The sequence below is a fragment of the Micrasema longulum genome, unplaced genomic scaffold (assembly GCF_059751315.1).
Source record: "Micrasema longulum isolate JH-2025_06_02 unplaced genomic scaffold, ASM5975131v1 h1tg000607l, whole genome shotgun sequence".
Taxonomy (NCBI): Eukaryota; Metazoa; Arthropoda; class Insecta; order Trichoptera; family Brachycentridae; genus Micrasema; species Micrasema longulum.
Genome location: NW_028277803.1, coordinates 267,952 through 294,307, shown reverse-complemented (window position 1 = coordinate 294,307; position 26,356 = coordinate 267,952). Strand labels below are relative to the sequence as shown.

The 26,356-nt window shown below is 32.7% G+C and overlaps 1 protein-coding gene across 5 annotated transcripts in view; it reads right to left on the bottom strand.

Annotated features, from left to right (window-relative positions):
• The window catches only part of LOC148280203 (integrin alpha-PS3-like), a 42,154-nt gene extending 18,508 nt beyond the window's left edge, over positions 1-23,646 (bottom strand). Inside the window, exons 1-9 of one of the 5 annotated variants that reach the window (XM_088228752.1) lie at positions 23,421-23,646; positions 18,211-18,778; positions 6,286-6,425; positions 4,751-4,860; positions 2,908-3,043; positions 2,553-2,702; positions 2,340-2,453; positions 1,327-1,415; positions 398-613 (exon numbers count right to left, since the gene is read on the bottom strand). In XM_088228752.1, coding sequence (XP_088084878.1) covers positions 398-613; positions 1,327-1,415; positions 2,340-2,453; positions 2,553-2,702; positions 2,908-3,043; positions 4,751-4,860; positions 6,286-6,425; positions 18,211-18,398 — 1,143 coding nt within the window. In that variant the 5' untranslated portion in view covers positions 18,399-18,778; positions 23,421-23,646. The remainder of the gene's footprint in view (positions 1-397; positions 614-1,326; positions 1,416-2,339; positions 2,454-2,552; positions 2,703-2,907; positions 3,044-4,750; positions 4,861-6,285; positions 6,426-18,210; positions 18,779-23,420) is intronic. The other 4 variants (XM_088228751.1, XM_088228750.1, XM_088228753.1 and 1 more) reach the window with 4 other exon arrangements.
• Positions 23,647-26,356: the final 2,710 nt, after the last annotated feature.

Genomic DNA, 26,356 nt, shown 5'->3' with positions numbered 1-26,356 from the left:
TTTTTGACGGGGGGGAGGGGTTTGAAACCCCTAAACCCCCCGTAGGCGAATGCGTCTACCACTTCACAACGAGGCGGACTTACCTTTACACTCGATTTTCTTATTCAGAATTTTTACCCGACAGCAGCCATTGAATCGAAAACACTCGTCCATGGATCTGGTTCTATTTCACACACAGAACTGTATTCTTTATCCGGCTGGACACAGAGAAAGAGTATAGTGTCTAATTGAATAATTCGAAAATACAGATGTTCAAACATAGACAGAATAGTGAATTTAGCTACTTAAACTAGTCATTGACAGGTCACATAAACCCTTTGATTGCTAGGCTTCCATACATATATTTTTTAAATTCTCTATTTTTATTCATCAATAAAAACATAAACTTCAAACTTACCTTATCATGATTCATGTAAACATACACACGTCCCTGGTCCGAGGAATGTTTTTGTGCGTACAGAGGAGCGCCCACCAACAGATCAGAGAGGCCGTCTCGGTTAATATCGATAGCTTCGATGGTGGACCCGAAATATTCCCCCAATTGGTGCCCTTCCAGAATTGCAAATATTATATAGCGAGCGTTCTCGCGAATCGGGAAGTCAAATAGAAGAACCTAAAACAAGATATTATAGTTTTATTATTCTTTTAACAAAATCAACCCCTACAAAAAAATACCTTAAAATATTGAATCTATAATAAACAGGCGGTGGTTCTTACTATAGAAGCTTGCAAAATCATATCCCTTCACAACCCTGGTTTAAGTCCGCAAAATTATCTCAAAGATTGGTATCTAACATTTGTAGGTTAAGAATTAGACACTGCTGCACTAACAGTCACTTATTTAAAATTAAAGTAGTTCAGAGTCCATGGTGCGAGTGTGGCCAAGACATGGAATTGCCTGATCGCATACTTTTTGGCTGCCCAACAACTGAAGGATACAATAATTATTTTTAATTTACCAACACAAATTTTCCTATAAATGCCACTTCTCTCCTATCCTCACTTACCCCCAAAGTGATTCATTACATAGAAGGATTTCTGAGTGAGAGTGGTATGAACTTTTAGGAGGCTGCTATTTATTTTTTTATTTGTTTGTTTAACTTTTTGTACATAATGTTAATTGAACATTAAAAATGTATGTCTAAGAAGACAAACTACAGTGGGCGCCTTCGTCATAATTTTTAAATTTAATATTTATTCTAGGTCTTGTGCTTATATTTTGTGAAGCAGAAACATTATTGAATAAATATACGACCTTTATAAATTTGATAAAAACAATTATTTTTAAATGTACATGTATTATTTATAATTGAGAAAACAGAATACCTGTCCTTTATAATCGGCACCTCTTGGAGCCCCTGCCACATATAAATTGCTGCGTCCAGAAATAAATTTACCAGAATCAACGCTGTAGCCTGAAAATACAATATATTGTTGCAAATTGACCATTTTTACATAAAAAAGTTTTTATAAAGATAGTGAAAAATGTATATGGGCCTCATGGCAAACTCTTGAATCTATATCTCCAAGGGATACAAAGATATGAATCACTTAGGGTGGGTGCTATAGTAATTGAACTTGCTGTAATAATTGGACGCTCTAAATGCAATTGTCAAAAATAAGCAAATGTAAAAATTTATCTCCACCATAAAATAAACCTTGACTTATTTTTGACAATGAGGAAGTTCAGTGTTTTTTTTTGAATTTTTTATTTGTTAATAGACTGTTAAACTAAGTCAAAAAAAATTTTAAAAAAATTTTATATATCGTATTATCGGCGCTACGATTTTTCAAAGTTTTGTATTTCTGAAATAACTCCGCGTGTAACGTCAGAGGTTCATTTCCGCTTATTTTCATTCAGTTCTTCCTATTGGTCCAGAAGCGACAAGCAGACCGGAAATCTTCCATAGCTCTCAGATCATAGGTCGATTCACATGAACCAGTGACGTCATTTAAAGTAGTGCGTTTTTATCAAAGTATTTTTTATTATTTTTTCTGTACATTTTCAAGAAACTTTGTCGTACAATTTAATGCTCTAATTTTTACCCCGCGTTAGAAAACATTTTTTGTATCCAATTTCCCGTAGGGCTGAAGTTCCTCATTGTATTTAGAGTTTACTATTATTATAGCATGTCCAATTACTAAAGCACACGCCCTATTTACTGGGCGAATCTGCTAAAGTGAATCTACCTTATAATAAATTTACAAACATAATTATGGAGGTACAACACATGTTCCGAAAATTTATCCTGATTACATAGTGAGTTATCATTGGAAGTTTGAAATATTATATAAAAGAGAAAGAATTATTTATAATTATATAACTATTTAATATTTACCAAAATATGAAGTATCTGTGACTTCTGGAGTATAATATGGATTGGGTATACTCTTTTTTGAAAAATAATCTCTTCCATATTGTTGTTTTGTCACTGAATATCTAACGATGCTTCCTAAAAAAGGACAAACACATTTGCATTATTTATTATCGTATTGTTTTTTCAATAATTGCAATTATCAACAATTATTATTTGACATAATATCCTATATACCTGTCCAAACATAGATTCCGGGTGCTCCCATAATGATTTCGGAACCATCTTCAGAAAGCTTCAAGGATATTCCCGCTTGCCCGTATGCATAAAAATATGTACTAACATCTTTGTTGTCCTCGGGTTGTTTTATCGTAAAACCTTGATTATCTGCAAAGTTAAATTTCACATCATCAAATGCAGAATTGCTAGATCGAATAACCTACATTCTCAAAAAAAATAAATTGTGATGCAACTAACCCTTAGACCTCTAACCACTTAAAAATTCACCTATTATTAGAACCACATCATGTCATTCTATCGTATCATTCCTAGATCCCCTCTTTTTATTTATAAATAAATGAAGTGTACTCACATCTGTCTACAAGGGGAATAAGTTGTGATATTTCTGATGGTTTCTGAGTTGCATCTGTTTGCGAAAGCGCGTAGCACATTCCATTGGCAAGATGAAACTCTTTATGTACTTGGTTCGACCAGCGTGGGGCACACATCTACAATAAAATAAACACAAATATACACATACATATTCCATTATTTGTCTTATATCCGTGTTATTTGTTTTGCATTCTAATTTATGTTTTTCTATTTTATTGAATTTCGCACAGCGTACAAACAAAAATATTTGCTTACATTTTTGTAATAATATAAGCAAAAGAAAAAATTGGTATTGAAAGCCCCCTCCACTCATCCAGATCTTCAGAACAGTCCTCGACGCTAACACCTTATGTGCTGGAGCATGAGTGGTGGTGTGTAGATGAGTGGTTGTTAGAGGTCGGACAAATATTCTGCGAGGAAGCTATAGAAATGTTGGAGCATTGCTGGAAGAAGTGCTTTCCTAGAAGTCCAGAGGGACTATGTCAATAAAAATAAATTACATTTTTTTTTTCTTATTCGCTTTAAAATAGGTGAGGGGTGGAGCATAATTATCAACTCTCGTATATAGGAATAAAAGGCAAGTGATACTTATATTGGCAATTCTAAATTTGTGGATTCATCACCCAAGCTATTTTCAAATGGGATTTTTAATAAACACAACCTAAATAGGGATTAAAAAGGTAAATGTATTATTGAACGGTTATATTATTGAATAGGATATTTTATTTATTTATTATGGAAATCATAGTCTTAAACTAAATAAAAGATTTAAGAAAAACAAATTAAAAAAATAAGACCAATTACAGATTTCACATATATAATTATTATGGATACAAAAAAAAGGGAAAAAAACCAAATTAAATAACAAAAAAAAAATATATATACATGTATCAAAATGTTTCTTTTTTGGGTGATACCGTGTGTGTTGAAGACACCCAAATAACATAAACAAAGACGACGAGCTTAAATTAAACTTAGCATGGTTCCCAGCACTACATATTATAAATAATTAATAGAAATGTGCCTACTGCCGACTGCGACACGGTACAAATTACTAGTACTTAAACACATACTTTTTTCTACAAAACACTCAGTTTACCCTGAAGATGGATCCTGCAATGGTAGCCGAAGTGTCGGAACAAATCCAACACACACGGTGTCACCCAAAAAAGAAACATATTGATAACAGTGACCCTGAAAACCTTCGCACCTATTTAATATACATGTATATTATGAAAGGAAGAGGACATGGCATAGTGTCGATTAGGTGATAGAAAAAAAATGGAACTCCCTACACTCCTCTCCTTTCATCACCATGTACATTTATAACTAAAATACTTGTTGGGAAAAAAAAGATGCATTAGGTGTACTTTAATACATAATATTAATAATCATCAGTTTTAACAGTTTATCAAGCAAAGAAGAAGTTTGGTTGAAAACACATTTAGTTTTAAAAGTTTAAGTAATTGAGTAGTTTTGATGGAAAAAAATCACTGAAAAAATATAATGGGTTGGTTGTAGCGCTATGAAAACTTAAAATAATCATCATCGTTCCCTTTCCGCACCTAATGGTGCATAGGGCACTGCATTGGTACACCAATCGCAGCGAAACTTAAGGTAAGATGATCAGTCTTACGCTTCAGGTACCAGTCCAGGCACTATGAAATATTCTAGTGTGAAAACAACTTTTTGAATAAATTTTTCATATCAAACACGTCGAGAATTGAACCTGAGACCTCCTTCATGGTAGGCAAACGCACTGACCATAAAAATAAAAATAATCCTTGGTTTAAACGGTTCATCAAATAAACTAAAATATTTACCACAACAGTTCCGTTGTTCATACTAGTTCCAGCAACAGTCATCCCCAGCCACATATTTTCTTTCCGGTGATGATATGACCTTCCATTGGCCAAGTAGTGCTGGGCATCTCCTTGATTAGAAATTAAAGAGTCAGTCGAAAAGCATATAGGCCATAATGTCTGATAATGCCTGTCATGAGAAAATCAATGTACTGTCATAAAAATATATGTACAAAAATCAAAGAACTATATCATCGCAGGAAAGGAAAAAGTTACCAAGCGACATGTAGCAATTTTACAGAAGAGCCAATGAAAGTTTTTTAGTGAATAAAAAAATCTCATACAGACACATTTTTTTGGCATGATTTCTATTGGGACTTTTGAAAGTTGCTACATGTCGCTTGGTAACCTTTCTTTTCCAGTGTCGATTTGTACGACGTACTAGAGGCACAGTATTCTTTTGTGTTTTGGGAATGGAGTTGCGGTGACGTGTCCTCATCTCCTTTAGTATAAAGAACTAAACAAATCTAGTCTGTCTCACTTACTCTTCACTTCGAGTCAGGGTTCACTATACATATTGCAATAATACATCATGATATTTATTGCGAGATACTATTTATCCTTCGATTTGGTTCAGTCTAAACTTAGAAATTGGCTGAGTAATAAAAAGGGCGCAAAACTTTAGATTCAATCAAGATGCTGAAGCCAGGCATACTGATTTGAATAGGGAATATGTTTGATATTTTTATTATAAATATCATGATATTTTCAAACCCTGTTTTAAGTATTAAGAAAGGGGAGATAGATAACTTTATAGTACCGCGGAATGTTTTCTGCGGAAACTTTCTTCAGAAAGGCTTATCTAAATTTTTAAATCTATTTAAAAAAAAAGAATTCCCATACTGTTTGTAAAGTATTAACGCCACATAACCAAATACCGCACGCAACTACACTGGCTCAGTATCAGGCATATATGAAACAGTCACATTTTATAACTTCTTCACAATATTTTTAATAATCCCACTTCGCCTGTTTATCTGAGAGAGCTCTTCCAACATCTATCACAACATGGATTATCTCTTCGTTCTAGTAATGAGAGAACCCCTTTAATACCCCCTCACCACTCTAATTTTCTTGCCTCCTCTTTCACAGTAGTAGCTGCTCGATTGTGGAATAATATACCACTAATGGTAGAGACGCCCCTTCTTTATTTACATTTAAATCAAGATTGAAACTTCACTATCTAAATGTTTGAGTTGTTCCTTTCTCCTTCTTCTTCCTATCACCTCTCCACTCCTCTCTTCATAGTATGGTGTAAATTTTTAGTTAATTTTTGTTTTAAATTTCTGTATAAAATTATAAGATTCTGCATAATTACCTAGAATATGTCCATGTACTTGTAATTTTCTCAAACTGAGCGGTTTGGGTAGGTAGGAAGAAATTGCCTTAAGGCAATATGCCTACCCTTATATGTATATAAATTGTATATATATTTATTTAAAGTGTTAAATAAATAAATATTTACAAGAGGTATATAAAAGTTGCTTAAAAATTACCTTCTGTATCAAGAATTTTCTGGTTGCAAATAACATTGGTTACTCCAGGTTGAATATTGCACATATAAATAACTCCCGGATCCTTTATGAGGTTATGTCCTCTGTAGTTTGAAGTTTCTTGGGGGGCTCCGACTACTATTCTGGAAAGGATAATATAAAAATCAAATTAGAAAAACTTCTCTGGTATGCAAAAAATATTTAAATTAAGTAATCTTAAAAGCTCCACTAACGAATAGTAAATAGATACGTTATTCATATATTAGCTATTTCTAAGATATAGCGAGATATAGTAAATTTCTGTGTACCCTAATCGTGACGAAAGTCTGTTCGAGAATAAATGCACAGAAGACAATTACCCACAAATTTAAATGCCAATTTCTTCGAGCTAGTAATGTGTTCTAATTAAATTGCTTTATCAAAAAACTCTATATAATTTAACAACATTTTAAATAGTTATATATTAACATATAGATTCACATCTTTTTCGGAAGGGATTATGGAACTCTAGGCAATCACAGGCTTAGGACCTGTCATTAGGTGATTAAAGTGTTCACTTTACAAACTGTGTAACATTCACGATTCTGCCTATGTATGAACATTTATATTTCTTTGATTCTTCCATCTGTCTATTTTTGTGAAGTAAAAAGTACATTTTAAAATTAACCGCTATGTATATTTGCATTATTACAGTCAAAACAGGACGGTTTATATTTTCTCTACAAAACGGCCTCCGTGGTGTTGCGGTCAAGAAGCTTGACTCACGCACGGAAGGTTTCAGGTTCGATATCCGGTGAGAACACAAAAAAAGTGATTTTTCTTAACTGTAATTAAAAAAATTTAAAATTCTAGGACTGATGCAGAAAACATGTCATGCAAAATGTATATACAATCCAGAAATTAAATAATAAATACATATATCAAAAAGATGAAACATTTTTTGATGTGGGTAAGATGCCAATGACAAGTTATAAGCCTTGTAATGTCCTAAATATAATTTTTCTCTTCTCGAAAAATGTTCTCCGCTTATGTTGTATTATAATAATATATCAAGATAAACGCCCTGAGGTGAGGGGTAAAATCAACTATTTGTTTACAAAAATTTGAACACACTCAAAATATTGTCAATCATAAATATTTATTTTATACATTTATTATATTTTTATTACTTTTTCACCACAGCATTTTTGCTTATTTAGTTACTATGAACCCATTTTAAAAGTTTTTTTTTTGTAATTATTTGTGTGATATTTGTTATTATTTTATTTTAATATATTTGAACACATTATGCTACGCTATGTTGTCAGAGCTCGATTAAATAATCATCTTGCCTTCATGTTATGTTTATTACAAATGACCTATGCATCATTGGGTGCAGATAAGGGAATAATGATGATATAAGTATTTTAAAAATACACCTTTTTAGAATATCTCATAGTCCCTGGACTGACCAGAAGCATAAGACTAATCATCTCACCCTCATGTCACAAAAATGTAGTGGGCCCACGCACTATAAGATGCGGATGGAGAAATTATGAAATTTTTTTTAAGCATGAAAAATAACAAAAAATGATTTTTTCGCCTATTTATTTATTTACTACATAAGTTTATTGTACATTATTTGAGACATAAGTCCCAACTCTATGGGACTAGAAGTCCTGTGTTGAGATGGGGCGAGCAATTCGTCGACACAGACACATGAGTATATCACCACAAATATAGGATCTTAGGTACTGTTAAGTAAATAACAGCATTTATCGATACTATTCCTGGCCGATTACCTTTCGTGCCCATCCTTCCTTTAACCCATCCTTATGGTACCTACCTAACATCAAGATAGAAGAAATTCAAAATTAGAAGATTCAGATTTAGAACAAAAACCAAACACCATTTTTGACTTCACATAAAATCGGATAAAAGGTGGTTGGAATCGTCGCGCGTCGTGGAAAACATTGTTACATTTTATAGTTCATTTTGTCATCCAGTGCCCGAAATTGAAGAACATTTCCATCATATTGAAGGTAGGTATCCATTCCATGTTCCTATCCCTTCTTCAAATATTTCCCAATCACAAAACTGAATGAAATTAGTTTTTCATTTACAGTCCGCCTTTTCATTAACAGGTACATCAATATGGTAAACAATAAACTCAAACATTCGGAAAATCATCAAGGAGTTTCCTACTCAAATATCAAAGATATCAAAGAGACAGAGAGGTCTGAAGAAAATTCATGGATACAATATGCTCTACTCAGGGAGCGGATTAACCCTTTGTATACTACTAGAATCGGAGGTATTTATTTTCTAAATTTTGTATTATAGTAATAATGTCAGTTTTAGTGACTTTAACATATTACACTGTAAATACTATAAGTAGCTTTATTAGATCTGTTAAAGACATTTTAAATTTATCTCCTGCTTAACTTTTTACATTTACTTTTACTTTTACATATATCTACTACCTGTACCTAATGAATTATTGTTGGTTGTGAATTTTTAGTAATAAATATAAATCAACAATATTTTGAGTTTGTCCAAATTTTTGTAGACATGGACTGGATTTAGCTGGAGCTGGGAGCTGTTAATATTAACATATTACAACAGAGACGAAGAACACTTTAGATAAGGTAATATAGAAGTCTAGGCATCTACAGGGATTATGACCTGCCGTTGGTTGGTTTAAGTGGCCACTTTAAACACTATGCAACATTCACCATTCTGCCCATATTTGAACATCTATGTCCCTTCAATTTTTTCATCTGTTGATGTTTGTGAAGTTAATGTTACACAGTGTGTAAAGTGGCCACTTAAACCAGCCAACGACAGGTCATAAGCCCTGTAGATGCCCTGTAGATGGAAGCAGAGAGAGAGAGGGGAGGAAAGTAAAATTGGAACTATACCATGTCTTCTCTCTTTTATGAACGTTTTATTTAATTTTTATAATATTAATTTTTATAATATTTAATTTTTCCACCTCTCCTTCGGTTTCCAGGTGAAATCTGTAATTGATCTTACTTTTTAAACTGTTTTTTTTGTACATTGATTTTGTACATACTAAAAAAACACATTCTTTGCCAAAAATCGAGTAACTTAATTTTTTAAATTTCAATTTCATAAATCGCGATTTTAAATCAATTAAACTCTACTGCTCTCATCGCCCCTTTCGCTGTGAGATCGGCATATGGTATGGAAGGCTTATGTTGGATACTTTTATTTTTTATAAAAATCAACAGACGGAAGAATTTAAGAGACATGGATGTTCAAACATAGGAAAAGTGATAAATGTTAAGCAGCGTGTGCACTTAAATCAGCCAACGTCAGGTCATAAACCCTGTAAATATCTGAACTTTGATATTCCTTTCTCTAAAATGTTTTCCATCTCTGTTATAATGTTAATGTTAAACGTAAAGTAGTTAGTTTTTATTAAAATCATTTTTTTATATGCCTTTTCAAGAAACTTCACCATACAATTTAATGCTCTGATTTCTACCGCGCGTAAGAAAAAAATTTTATACCTAATTTCCCGTGACACGGAACTTCCTCATTATTAATTATTTCAATTTAAATTTCATAAATTAAACTTTAAAAAAAATATGTATCTACCAATTATGTAGGTACTTCCATCGTAAATTTTTAAGTAAGCAACATTTTTCTAGTATTCATAAGATAACAGACGCAATCCACGAAATTCAAATTTTAATGTCAGATGGCGGAAGTGATGGATCATTACGTGAATCAATACATTGATAAATCGGAAAATGGTAAAAGACGTCATAATAAGTCATACTGGAGTATTTCTCAGAACGTCTTGGTATTACGTGGAAATGAGCGTGAAAAATATTGACTCATACTCAGACCACGTAACTTAAAAATAATAATATTATTTAAGATAAATCATAACAAATACACGAATTCGAATATGAATACATATATAAACTTTACAACCAGAACAAAAAATATTAAAAAGCTATTCATTTTATGAAAAAAAAAATACAATTGATTTCTTAATCAATTATTTAATTTATTTATTAACGTTTGATTTCTAATTAAATTATAAAAATTGAAATCGTTTTTCCGCACCACAACGAGCCTACAGATGGAACGTAGGACTTCGGTGCTACGAGAAATTGAATATAAAACATGTTTTCTTACGCGTGGTAAAAATTAGAGCATTTAATTGTAATGCAAAGTTTCTCGGAAATGTGTAAAAAAATAATAAAAATGGTTTTAATAAAAAGGAACTACTCTGAACGACGTCACTAGTTCTCCGAAATCAACCAATAAAAGAGCGTTGTGAGTTGATACAGATTTCCTGTTTCCGGAAAGCCAGCTGATTAATCGGCGAGAATTTAATACGTCACAGGTGGAATAATTTCAAAGTTGCGAAACTTAAAAAAATCATGGCGCTTATAATGCGATGCATAAAAATAAAAATACGTTTTTTTTGGCTAAGTTTGATGGCCTATTAACAAATAAAAACAGTATTCCATTGAATTTCCTCATTACAGTACAAATCCCTCAGGCTTGGAAAAAAAATTGTTGCGATCTCATGGGGAATTAAACCTGGAATCCCCATGCGCGAGGACCGTGTTTTAGCCACTGCACTGCGGAGGGCACCCGCCATTACTAAAGTCTGTTCATTATTACAAGAATTTCCAAATAAACAAACCAGCCTCGTGATATCCGACGGAGAATAGCCTATTTCACTCATATCATCTTAATGAAAACGGCATGGTAAAATTATAGTGGATTGACATTTATTAGAAAATTTATCATATTTATATTTTTCGTTTTTTTTTTATAAAACTCCATAGTTAATGATTTCAATAAAAAATATCAATAAGCTCGCCTCGGTTAATAAATAATATTTAAAAATAATAATATATTAGCGTTCTTATAATTTACCCAAATATTTCAATTTTGATTACCATTTTCAACGAGTTGTAAATAACTCACTATTGGAAAATGGAAATCAACTTGGGGTAGAGTGGGGTACGAACCTTGGACCTCTGATCCGTCAGTCCGCTACACTAGCTATGGGACCACAACCCGATTCAAATAAGATAGTAAAACTAAAGAAAATAGATTTTAGTGATCAAATCATTATTTAAATTTAGCGAGTACTCTGAGGTAAAATCCAGCGAAAGGAAATCGACTGGAGATTAGTTCTCATGGTGTACTGGTTATTGCGTTTGCCTGGCATTAAATAAATAAAGAATGTAAAAAGTGATGTGTAAAAGTAGATATGTATAGAATTTTAAAAAAACATGTACCTTTTATGAAATTCATTAATGAAAAAATAAATGGAAAAACAATAAATATCGATCCACCGTATTGTATTTTAACATGCCGCGTAAATTTTTGCCGTGGTGTGAAATGGGCCAATCATGCGATATCACGCAGTGGGCTCGTGGTTTGCACGTGCACAGCGGTCCAGTCTCCGTGAATGTACGGTAAATATTTATTTGTTATTACTTCAATTTTAGGGTCATTTTTGAATAGTCGTAAATAACCTTGCCGTGGGGTTCGAACCTCGGTCCTCTGATCCGCGAGTCCGTGGCACTACCACGGAACCATCATCGGGCCCCTACCCACACCCAAATGTAAATGTGTACCAATGGAAGTATCTCGATACATTGAAAGCATCCACCACATACCCGAATCCGTTTTAAAGACTAAATGTCTTTCTTTTCACTCATACAAGCGAGCAATTTATTTTTTTTTCATTACGAATTGATTATATTTCATTTTTAACTAACCAAATTCAGTAAGGAGCGCGAACAAATATTTACATTTACAACTTTCAATGTCCCTTTCACTGTCGCTCTAAAACCACCCCTCATTGTTTACAAGGTAGTATCGCGATACAGTGAATATTGCAATGTACCAATTTTTAAACAAATATTCCATGTCGATCTGACCAGGAATTGAGCCCGGGACCTAAAGTATGGTAGGCCAAGGCACCAACCGCAGCACTACGAGGAGGACTTCTCCAATTGATTTTCCTTTTCAGGATTTTTGTTTTTACCCAAAAGCAGCCGTGGAGCCGAAAACAATTTGGTTTTGTTTATTATCAAATTAGTATGCAAAATTGGAAATGATATTATTTGAGAAACACGTTATGAACTTTTTGTTAGCGATGAGATGTCAAAGAACCGCGCCTAAGACCAAGTCATTTACCCATTTATCTTTCGAGGTTAACCGCAAAATACAATGTTTTAGATGGCTATTTCCTATTCATATTTGCGAACACAATACGAAACAAAAAACACAAAAAATACTTTTTCTTTTGTAAAATTGATGTTTTTCCTAAAAATTGCGTGCTTTAGTTTTTGTTTATGTCCATTTCCGATACAAAATTTAAAGCCAAACGATAGGAATATAATATAAAACTCACTATATCCTAACTTTAATTATCGTAATAAAATAAATAAAACAGCTTTGTTTTTAACCATTAATTTTTTTCCACATACCGGTTTCAAAGCTAAACAAGCTTCTTTCTCAAGGTTTACTAAATGAATAAATTATTTTCTATTTCATTTTATCTTATCAGTATGCTGCCAATGAAACAAATTAATCAAGTCTTTTTTTCTTGAAAGGATGGTAATGTGATATGGATACGTTCGAAGCTAGATAGTGGACTAAAAGAAATATTGTTTATTTGGGTATTTATTGTTTTTTTCTTATTATGAATAGCTTTTTTAATTTCTAAGATTTCCAAATTCCAAGCTATTTTATACGTGAATAAAACACAGAAGTCCACGTTCGTCATATAAATGCTTTTTTAAATTGAAATAAAAGTCCACTTTGTTTTAATGCACGAAACATCAGTAGACCCGGATACGCTTTTCTTACGATTAAATTTATTTATTTATTTATTCATTCATACGCTAAACATACTATTATCATCAAAATAATATTAACATATTACAACAGAGAACTCTTTAGAGAAGGGAATATGGAAGACTAGGCATCCGCAGGGCTTATGACCTGTCATTGGCTGGTTTATGTGGCCACTTTAAACACTGTGTAACATTCATTATTTTGCCCATATTTTAACATCTATATTCCTTCTTCTCAACTTTACAAATGTCAACAGATGGAAGAATCGAAACATATTAAGTGGAATGTCAGCAGATCACTTAATGATAAAAAAAAAACATGCGGATTGCGCTTATAAGAACATTTTTATTTTCCTGTCCCGGAGTTGTATAATTATTTTAGACGACTTTGATGTAGAGTCACGATTCCAGGATGCCACTCTATTTGCAAAGCTAATTTGATGGTCATTTATGTTAACAGAAAGGGATGAGCCAATATTTTTGACAATAGTAATCAAATCTTCCCCTTTTTTTCTGGAATACCTAAAATTTCCACATTGTTGAGTCTTGCCCATTGATCTCTAGTATTAGCCTCTTCCTGTAAATCAGCAACTTGTTGACGAAGATCCAAAACTTGGTTGTCCAACACTTTAACTTTATCTTGAAGGGATAAAATAATTGAATGAAACTCATCCACTTTAATTGTGCATTGGGACTATGAAATATTCTAGTGTGAAAACACCCTTTTTAATATTTATTTCATATCAACCATGTCGGGAAACGATCCCGAGACCCCTTGCATGGTAGGCAAACGCGCTGATCATTACGCCACGAGGCCGACATAAAATGCATTCATTCATCATTAAGTTATGTGCCGTGTAAGGTGTTGAGGGGCACTTTCTAATGAGTAATTGAATCGCCCTCCAGTCGTCAATAAAAGGCAGCTCCGAAGATGGTATTGTCTTATTTGGTTCACTTTTGAAGATAACAATATGTCTCCAACTACACTCGTTGGGCTTACTGTACTTATAATTAATAATATTCAAGTTTACATTTAATAATAAATTGTCGTAGTCACGACGTACTAAGTTAGGAATCTAATTTCAATGTGTCCTCCTGGAACCAATGTATTGGGTTATAAAGTGAATCTTTACATTAAATGGAGGGGATAATAATAGCTTTAGTTAAGAAAGAATTTGGAGAAATCGCAAGATAGCCAATATCTAACAATCGGAATTTAAGCTATTGTATTGTTTAAATGCAAACTTCTTAGAGCTTAAAGATATGATCCTTTAACCAAGAGACACCTGCTCTTTTAGGCATAAAAGATAATTTTAAACAATATAACGTAAACGCATTAAGACAATAAATTATTAGCGTGTATAAGTAAATGACCACCAGAGATGACCACCGGAAAAGATGTAATAAATAATTCTCGTGTGAAAGAAATTGGAATACAATACACATTAGTAAAAATGTGTTTGGTCAGGATACAAAAGATCGCCCTCATATTGAATATAACCAGGAATTGCGATAGTTTTCAATATGACAAAAGGCAAAATGAAGGGTTTGTTACGCGGTTGGCACACAACAATTATTCCATGTCCGGTCCATAGTTGGAGCATCCAGCGAAAAGACATGGAGCGTCCACAAAGATCCTCCAAGCATCTCTGTCAGCTGCCAGGTCCTGTGCATCCTCCCGTCAGGCTCGCGTCCCGCAGTTCTGAAACGAACTGCCGACGAACAGTCAGCAGTGGATGTCCGGGTCGTCGAGAATCTGATGACTTGTAAAGTAGGCAAGCGCGGTTAGTGTTCTCAGGAGGCATCCGCAGCACATGGCCAAGCCAACCGTATCGCCTCCGCTCGATGACAGTTGTCACCGGAGTTTGCTGCGTCCGTTCTCTTATTACTTTATTCCTCACAAAGTCAAACCGCAGCACATGGATAAAATGACATAAAATGGATAGCACCCATTTACTAAAACAAATATAATTGAAACTCCACAATATTTATCGAGTAATACTCATATAATAATTCATTAGTACAGGTGCAAGATTTGTATACAAAGAATGCGTCATCATGCATCAATAAACGAATCGGTGATGCATAGGTCAAATAATAATGAGGCAATCCGTGTTGACTGAGGAAGGATGAGTTTCTATTCTGTCGTCTTCTGCACTTCATTCTTAATCGACAATAAATCAATTATTTTATTTTGTACTATTTTTATAATCATCACAATGAATTAATTCCTATGACTATATTAGTTATGTACAACTGTAGAAATCCACTGATACTTAGTGGAATCTTTGATTAAAAAAGGATTTCGTCAAATTTGATTATAAATTGTAGAGTTTTTTTCCAAAGTTGACTATTTCCAAAATATATAAAATCGCGTTTTGTAATATAAATAATATAGATGTGCATAAATTAATTATAAACATAAATACGTAGCATTTAAAACTGTTTGAACATTTTGTTAATTATCTCTGTTTATTAAGTTAGTCTTCTTTGTTTATTCTCAAATGTAAAAATATTTTAAAAAAATATATTAAGTGTCCTCGGCACGGGTAACCCCAGTGAGGTCACATAATTGTTATTATTAATCATAGTTTGTAAGAGAAAAATATAAACAAATAAAAATATTTCGAGGAATGTTTTAGTTATGTCTAACTACTTATCTGAGAAATGACGTTATGTATTATACAGTATCCTACAGATACATTTGCATTGAACGTTATAAATTTATATATCGCGCCTATTTTACTGTAGAACAATACAATATCATATCATATCGGAACGCAAAACATGTTCCAATATTTTATCTTTGCCAAAAATTTTGTTGATTGAAAATCAGTTATTTTCCAAAACGAGCAAACAGAAAAAGTGAGTATTTGGTTTATTCATTTGTAAGTGGATTGCCTATTTTGGGGACGAATAAATGGTAAAAAAATTGGAAATGTTAATTAATCAGTAGAATTTCGGTAAAATTCAATAGATCGATAGATTTTTTTGCACTTTGATTTACAGCACTGTACACTTAGGTTTGAGAAAAATCACATATAATTTTTGTGACCTCATCGGGAATCGAACCCGGAACCTACCGCGCGTGAGTCATACGTCTTAACCACTAAACCACTAAAAAAATTGGAAATGTTTAATAATCAGTAGAATTTCGGTAAAATTCAGTAGATCGATAGATTTTTTTGCACTTTGATTTACAGCACAGTACACTCATGTTTGAGAAAAATCACATATAATTTGTGTGACCTCAGCGGGAATCGAACCCGGAACCTACCACGCGTGAGTCATGCGTCTTAACCACTAAACCACGGAGACCGCCGGGATATTAATTATATTATATATGTAAATTTTATGTGGTTTTGGTAGCATTTATTATTCTGAGTGAGTGATTATTTTTTTTGTTATTTAAAAAAAAATGTTCTTATGATTTACACAAATACATCAATTTCGGGGGCCATAAATAACTCATTATTAGTAGTTCTGTGGAGATACAAAACATCAGATGCGATACAATTTCTCAGCTCGCACCTGAGGCCGCAAGGCCGATAAAGCGAGGCCCGAAGGGCCGAATATCCTAGCACGTTGCCTGCTAGTTTAATATAAATATTAGTAACCGACAGAAGTTTTGGTTTCGCTTTTAGCCGAATATCCTAGCACGTTGCCTGCTAGTTTAATATAAATATTAGTAACCGACAGAAGTTTTGGTTTCGCTTTTAGCCAGTTTCGAAAAAAAACAAAACGAGTTTCGGCTAAAAATTGGTCGAAACCTGCGGTCGGGATGTGTCGGATTACGTTTGGCTGCACTCGAGTAGAAAATTAACACAATGATGAAATAATTCTCTAGAGAAGCCCAGGGGTGCTATTCTGAACCACTCGCGCAGCCCGAGAAAACAGTTTTTCTCGAGTATTTTGTATGTAAATACACGAGATAATACGGCCGCGAGAGCTTTTGGAATACCAGCCCCGAACCTCTATTGCATACAACAAAGGCGATCCAAATTTTTGGTTTGCTTTTAGTTTGGTTTTTAGTTTAAGAACAAACGTGTAATGGACGGTTTCGGTTTGCGCTCGCAATTCTCAACGCAAGTACCTACGGTCCGCTGTATTGCTGTAATATGTAGCTAAGTTCGTGGTCAATAATCGTAGAATAGTTTTTCTCCGATGGGCGACTCTATTAGCTTATTACTCTAAGGTTAAAATACTATTAATAATCTAAGCAACAAAAAATATAATTATTATGTATCGTATTTATCAACGCTATGATTTTTCGAAGTTTTGTATTTCTGAAATTACTCCGCGTGTGACGCCTCAAGTTCTCTTCCGCATCTTCTCGGTCAGTTCTGCCGATTGGTCCGTTCACTTACCGTAAACCAGAAATATTAGATAAAGAGCTGAAACCTTTATTTATGCGGGTGAGATTCATCTAATTGAATTATTTCACCTACATACTAGGCAACGCCTGAAAATCTTATTTTTTCAATTTCTATACTTCTTCATGGACCGGGTGAATTAATCAAGTTATGTAGGTGAAATAATTCAATCAGATAAATGTCACCCGCATAAATAAAGGTTCCAGCTTTTTAACTTCACAAACATCAACAGATAAAAGAATTGAAAGAATATAGATGTTCAAATATAGGTGAATGTTACAAAGTGTGTAAAGTGGCCACCTAAACCAGCCAATGACAGGTCAAAAGCCCTGTAGATGCATAGACTTCTGTATTACCTTCTCTAAAATGTTCTTCATCTCTGTTGTAATATGTTAAAATTAAATTTATGGCTTTTATTTCGTTGTGTATTTTATTTAACACTTATTTTAATGAACTCTTAATAAAAACGCCTGATTTTGGGCGCTTTGAAGTGATTTTTTATATATTTAAAAAGGTTTCGGTTCCGGTTCCGGAAACTACAACAGAAGCCGAACTTCGGTTTCGGTTTCAGCTGAAAATCCTATTTCTGTCGGTTTTTAATAAATGTGTATTCAGTAAATAATATTTTGTGCCTAAGAAAGGTCAAAGTCAGGAGGGCCATGCTTGCTGCCATGCCATTGTATTATTAATAAGATTAAATAAATTTGACTTACAGTGGTCGATTGCCTCCTCTAAGGACGAGAGAATATCCGAAGTAGGAGTGATTATTCGTATTCGGTCCTGGCGAGAATACTGTCCTCGCTGCTGTGTTGTAACTAAAGGTTTTTACTTCTTGCACCGCCAAAACCACTAACACCACAACCGCTGACACCATGTTTCGTCCCTGACATACTCCCTTCATTGTTACGAGAAGTCTTCACTTGATTATTACGTCACAATAGTCCGTTTAGGTACTAAAACTGTTCAATGGTACTTTTTTTTACGTCACAAAAGGCAGTTTACATACTGAAACTGGTCGAGAGCACAAATCGATTACGTCACAATTTAGTTTACATACAAAAACTATTAGTCAGCTTTGAATTATTACGTCACAATACCCAGTTAGCACTTATAAAATGTTTGGTTTTTTATTCTACTGTCTTACAAAAAAAATGTGAGGATATATTCGCTCGCTACAAAAAATTATTTCACTCATCATTAGAATGTATTATTTTAGTTTTTTAATACACTGCTTTATAAAATAAATAAATACCTATAGATCTGATTTTCTTGAAAACAGCCCTGTACAAATCACCCGCATAATTATAATACAAAATACACGGGCCTATCACATCGTCGGCACGGGTTAGATTAGTGAAGACACATTTTTTTTGTTTTTTATTATATTTTAAAAAGTTAAAAAAATATTTTATATAAATCAACATCCTCATAATATCAGACACAAGGAAAAAAATCAGACTACTGTTTAGACGGAAGACGATGGCCCATTTTATCATATCATACACGGCACGGTAAAATTAAAATGTATTAACTTTTTTTTATTATGTTATTCATAATGTTACGTGGTTTAACAAATATCTTTTCTTCAAAAAAAAAATATATTTGCGTTCTTATGATTTAACCAAATATTTAATTTTTGAGGGGCATTTTTAACTAGTTGTAAATAACTCACTATTAGAAAATTGGAATCAAGTTGGGGTAGAGTGTGATTCGGGCCAAGAACATTTGAGCCGTGAGTCCGAGACATCAGCCACGGGACCACAACCCGATTTAAATGTTTATTTTTTTATGATGTTTATTTTTGTTAACTTTAAGATTTTAAATATTAATTTCATCAATTTTCAAATAAAAACAAAAGAAATTAATAAATATTTAACTACGTAGTGTGGCTGCTTAAAATTTCAAAAAGATCCGCATATTATAAAATAATCAAAAATATAAGAAAAAAATTAAAGGAAAATCATAATCGGTTTTACAAGTGAATGAAAGCAGTTTTTGCTACTCTTTGTGTGATATGGAGGAAGAGTGACAATATCCGATAACAGATTTTCAAAAAATCGCCAAATTCACGTTAAAAGGGAGAATGGAAACAATACAATTAAAATCGCGGTTAGTGAAATAAAATTTACTCATTTTCCGAAGCATAAGTGAATCCAATTGGAAGAGGATATGTCGGCTAGGGGTTTATGGATTCTGTGGACTGTGGAGGGTGTGCATTCACTGTAATCCTAAGCAAAATATAAGTGTGATAATATTTGATTGACAGATTTAACAGGTGTGCGAGTGTTAAGACTCACTCTTGACCGAGAAAAAGAGGAAGGTCGTGGTCGCCTTGCCCATAACGGGGGACCGTGATATTATGTTGTCAATGTTATTTATATTATGGCGCGCATAACTGATTTATGAAAATAATCGAATAATAACCTGTTATAAAAATATGCGATTTACATAACGATAATAATAATCATCAACATTCAAACTTCGAGGAATAACATGATTAAGTGTACTCCTAGTTTCGGAAAGCATAGATCCTTCTATCTATTTTCGTTATTATAAACTCAGTTATAATTCACTCAAGTTAATAAAGACAACTATTATAAAACTCAGTCACTACAGTTTATAATCACACCTGTAGATGGAAGGATCTGTGCTTTCCGAAACTAATAGTGCTTCAAAATAAACTCTAGTAGTTTTAAAACAAAGTGTCTAATTCAATACATTTAATAACCATCAACTATATTTATCATAGCGTACGGGGCGCTGCAATAACAAATCAATGCAACGAATAGCGATCATTTGTTTCATAGTGGTAAGATTATCAGATTTACGTTTCAACTGCCAATCCTCGAATTATGAAAAATTGCAGTGAACACTTATTTACAAAAAAATATATGATGTTTTGGTGAAATCGAACCCGGGACCTCATGCATGGTAGGAAAATGCGCTTACCACTTCACCACTAGGCGTATAATCGGTTATACTAAAAATGTTCAATTAGTCAAAAAATATTAGGTTATCTATTAAAAGTTTTTGTTTGTAGCAAAAAATATACTGTCTCAAAAATATTTGGTTAAGGCAAAATATGCTCGGTTTCATGTTCTATTTCACACAAAGAAATCATATTTATAAGCACTTACCGATTATTTGAACGGTTAGGTGATACATGTCACAGATTTTCTAAGAGATTATTTGATAACCGGTTACTGATCATCTTTAAATATTATGTCATAATCGATTGCAGACATACTCGATTATCATAACCAGTTATGGGGGTAACTACTACAAACTTTTTAGGCCTAGAGTGACCGCATAATATGTTAATAATGTGAGTGTGGTACTCAGTGGTATACAGCCGGCTTATTCTGTCACAATTTCGTTTCGTAAGTTCGTTCGTCCATCATATATCCTTCTCACTTTAACGCAATCAAAATCGTATTTCGCTCTCATTCCCTCTCGTACGATACGAATGAATTTACGAAACGAATTAGTTCAGAATAAGGCCACTGCAGCATTTCCAAGGCGATGACGCTTCGCATTCTTCCGAATGAAACATTTTAGTAAAATGACTAATATTCGCGTGCAAAAAAGCATTTGTTTTAATATTCTCAGTATTGCGTTAAAATTTTTAAAAGTCAGCAATATACAAGTACGAGATGACGATGATTTTACAATAGTTAAATAACCTATATTTTTTGTATAGCACATTAAAAACGACTAATTTACAAGTTCCAATAGTGTTTACTGCTCATAAAACAAAAATACTTATTATTTGTTAAAAAAAAAACTTTAGTAGAAATAAACGCAACAAATATGTAAGGTAAACAAAAATAATAAGAACGTAAAGTTATTATACATATGATAATATAGCAGTTTCAAACAAAGAACATGCTTACAGATGAATAAAAAATAAATTAAACGTGTTTTTAAATATATCATATACTAATATTTTATTTCCCTTGTTTGTCTTTGCTACATAGTTTTATGTTCTTTTTGTTCAGTTTCTTGTACATAATAGGTTTGTTTGTAGTTGGCTTAGGCCGTATATGTAATAAATAAATTATGCAAATTTAAACATTTACAAAAAAGACAAGACAACATATATCTTTAAACATATAACGTATATATTAGATGAGTCTATCTTAAAAAAGTACCGTTGGGTTATTTGACTAAAGTTACAAGGACACGCAATGCGCATCTCGCAAGGGCGGCCTCCGTGGTGTAGTGGTCAAGACGCTTGACTCACGCACGGAAGGTTCCGGGTTCGATTCCCGGTGAGAACACAAAAATTAAAATGTGATTTTTCTCAAGCCTGGGTGCTCTGTGATGTAATTCACCACTGTAATTAGGCCTCCTGGCCTGTTGTGGTGCAAAAGAAAATGTAAAAAAAAAATGTAAATGAGTAGGTTGAACAAAAAAAATTTTTTTTGTTTTAATAATTTACTGAAATATTTAAATTTGAGGGCCATTTTCAATTATGTATAAGGGATAGGAAATAATTGTGGTTGAAAATGGGAATCAAGATGTGGCAGAGCGGGATTTGAGCCTTGAACGTCATTTTCTAAACTTTGCCTAATATCCAACTACTAAGATTCTACATCCCGTTCTAAAACAGTAAAAAATACACTAAAATGCATAGTTATCCGTTGTAATTTAAATAAATATTCTTGTCCGTTTCGTGATGCGTTGGTTAGCGCGTTTAGATCCAAAAGGTCGCGAGTTCATTTCCCGTCAAGGTTGATTCGATTTTTTTTTTATAAAACATTTTTCTTAGTATAATATTTCTAGTAGTTTCTCTAGACTATCTGAAACGTCAGCATGATTTTTACACTTTCATGTAACAAATTATAAAGATACGCCGTAATCGATGTATCGATTCAGTGTCGTATGCGTCGATTGGTAACGATAAGGACTAATGAAAAGAAAAACGATAACTTTAAGGAACTATAAAATGTAGTTGTTTTTTTATTATTACTTAGGCAGACTACACAATACATAGAAATCTATTACCTCAAAAATGTCGAAGATTATAGCAATTATTATGTTATATTAATAAACATTATTAGTATAATTATATTATAAAACTTTTAAACCGAAATAGACCCACGTCATGTTTTTTACATTTATTCTAGGTTTTTTTTTATATTTCGGACTAAATATATATTTTTATCTCTTTTTCTTTCCTTGGTTCCTCTTTCTTTTTCCTTTCAAACTCATTATCTGATCCCCCATTCCTCATCATTTAATATGTAAAATATAATGTACTTTTTATTTTTATTAATGTTAATATGTACAAGCCTTATCTCCCAATCAAAAAACAGCTGTTATTTTTTAATTTTCAATTTAAGTTATTTTATATTAACATTATGTGTGTTTGAAATATACATATTTATGGTTTTTTAGTACAAAATTTTGACCAATCTCTTCTTTGACCGGTCAGTTTTTTGGTTGGTTGGAAGATATTGCTTTTAGCAATAAGTCCGCCAAAGTACTCATTCTTTGTACTTGAAGTTTTAAATAAATCAATAAATCTAAATAGTACTTACATCCGGATGCATAAAAAAACAGCGTGAAAATTAAATTTAATCGTAATGGTTTTTATTTGTTTTAATTACGAATACGTTTATTTTAAACTTTTTAATCTCTCCCTCTTTAACAATTTATACTTCATCCTTAACAGTATTTTACATTTCTGCCGACGATTAGTTACGTTTTCGTCAAAATGGTAAAAAAAAACAAAACGGAAAAAAAAAGAAAACAAAATAATATTACTTATTTTTTTAATGCACTTGGGTCTTATGTAAAAAAATAAACAAATGAATAAATATGAGGATGTATCGTAATTATTTTCGTAATGTAAAAATGAAGTTTTCTAATTAAAGTTAAGTTTTGAAATATATTCAAATACAATTTTAAGAACACTCACTCAATTCAAGTTTTAAAAACAGTTTTCACATGAAATATCACTTAAACCGAAAGTTGATAAGATATGTTTTATTTTATCATAAGTTTTACACAAAATACGTCAGGTAACTCCCGATTACTGAGTAATCCTACAGGATATAAGTTACTATTAATACCGCAAACTGTTATAAACGGACGCTAATGCACCACGAGAGCCGACCATCGCGGGGAATGCGTCAATATCGACTGACTGTCGGATTATAAATTATAGCGAATAGTTATTTTTTATAGACATAGGCACTGACGCTGTGTTCTTTGAACAAAATAAATTATTGTTGTTCGAACATAATACTCAACACTTAGAAACGTTTTTCCTTATAAACTTTAGTGATTTTACGGTAATAGCATAGGTACCAAAAGTAAAGCGTTTAATCTAATCTATTTATCCAACAAATATAGGCGATATCAAGTAGGCAATTAAAACGAGATATAAAATATAAATTATTTTAACATTTTCTCTATAGTTCACGGTAATAATTCACCATGAATCTGTTCAACGTGGATTCATCAGAAAAAATGCTTGAATGTTGGGACTTAACTGGTGATTTTTCTTATGCCGACATTTTTTGTTTTTTTTTTCTAAGCGAAGGTAATAATGTTTGAATCTGTACATTCAAAATTATTTATTTGACGTTTAATACAAATTCTGCAATCATAGAATTAAGAAATTCTATGTCTGCAATAAACTCATCTCAACGTTCCTTCTCGAAAGTTTTTTTTTTTTTAAATTTTTAAATCATATAACACAAAGTATTTTACGAGTACATTGAATTACATTCCCAGGAGTTACAACAACTCAATTCGGGACATAAATAGTATTAACATTAAAAAAATAACACAAATTGAGAACAACAAAGAAACAAAGCAAGTTTAGCACCTTTATAACTAAATATAGCACAGCAATTTATACGCCAAAAACCTTTAATTACACAAGCAGAATAAGTTCATAAAAAAAACGCCTTTAAGAATAAAAAAGAAGAGAATCTACTAAGGGAGATAAGGTCATTAACATCACATGCCATGCAGATGATGAAGCCAGAGTGATGATGAGAACATATTCATCTCAGTTAGTAAACATCTGGATGCCTACGAAATGTTGTATAGTACAATGAACACATTATTATATCATTTGGATATACAAAACGTGTGTCAGACCGATCATGGTGTATACAATAGAGGCGAGGATAGATAAAGAGAAAATAAAAAATACGAAAAACCAGGTAGAAAAACTAAATAGAAAAACCTAACAACTGCTCAGAACGTCAGAGATGAAAGTACTAAAGGCAATCGCAGGGAAACCCCAAAGAGGCAGAATCCAGAGTCAAGAAGTTAGACGGAATTGCGATACCCGGTGCATAGTAAATAGATCATGGAGAGATAACGTCAATAATTCCATTAATGGACAGCTCCAAAATCCCCTATACCATTGCCCACGAAATCCCGACCGTTTGCTGTCTGCCCGGAAGACCACTAAGGAGAGGGAAGAACAGCTGAAACTCAAAGTCTCAGGAGTTAGCTTTTAGCTGATACCAAATTAATCGATCTTAACCGAGAAGAAGAAGAGGAATAAGCTTTCAGAAATAATTTTCACTCAGATCTTCCAAGAAAAGGTTTAGGTAATTTACGCATTTCATTTTCTTTAATTTTGGTCGGTTGTTTATTATACAGAATTCGAGAGATATTCTCCAAGGACTTTTTACCAAACTTGGTAGAATGAAATTAATTTAATTTTAGTTTAGAAATAATTATTAAACATACACAGTTCCTCAGTCATTTCAAAACAGCTTGTAGCTTCCAGGCACCCATATCCAGAAAGATCGTCATCATCAGTGGCGCTACATCCTGTTGTGGGCCCTGGCCTCCTACAGAATATGTCTCCATTCTTCCCTGCACTCTGCCGATCTTCTCCGAAATTCGTCAGGCCAATTGCTCTTATATAAGTTTTCACATGGGCGGTATAAAGAATCCAGAAAGATATGACTAGTAAATTGAAATAAAGAGCTCGATTATTTGGCGTAATTTGCTGATAGAAAAATAATTATATTTTGTCATAATATTTTGAGTTTGTCCAAATGGTTTTGGGCTGGACGACATCATATTTTAGTTATTTTTTAGTTCCATCATATCTGTAAGATTATCATATTTTAAAATGTTATTTCATTTTTTATAAGATTTCCACATTTAACTCATCTCTAGAGATTACTAAGACTAAATATGCTGTATTATACAAAATTAAGTAAACGCTGCCCATCCCAAAGCAAGTGTTTACTATACCTAGAAAAGATTGACAGTGTCTAACGTGTTTGCTTATAATTTAATTTTACATAACTGTATCTTTTTCGTTGTTTTGCCAACAGAACATATTGAATTATTTACAATAATAAACGTTCATTTTCGGCACACTGAACTGCGTTATATAAAGCTTTTAAGTGAATTTTTAAACAGAAATACATTAAATACATATTGTTTTTATCTAATGTTCATTTACTATATTTTATCGGGTTTAAAAACGGCATTGAACGACAAAACCGTACGATTTTCTAACTTTTCGTGCGTTTTATCAGACTGCAGCTAGACGACTGCAGAAACTAGTAATAGTTCTACATTATTTCTGACTGCAGAAAAAGATTGTTATTATTATTTGTTTTATATTTAACGTCCATAATTTTAAATTTATTCCATTGCATATTTTGACATTTAGCGGGTACGGGGTTCTACTTTATTTTTTTATTTTTTTTATTTATTGGGGATATCAACAGTAATACATGTAATACAAATATAACAAATAACATATACAGAGAATAAAACCAATGACAGATATCCACAGAAATACATTAAATACACGTACAATACATACTAGTGTGTTTGTGTGAGTGTAAGTGAGTGAGAGGGTGGGTG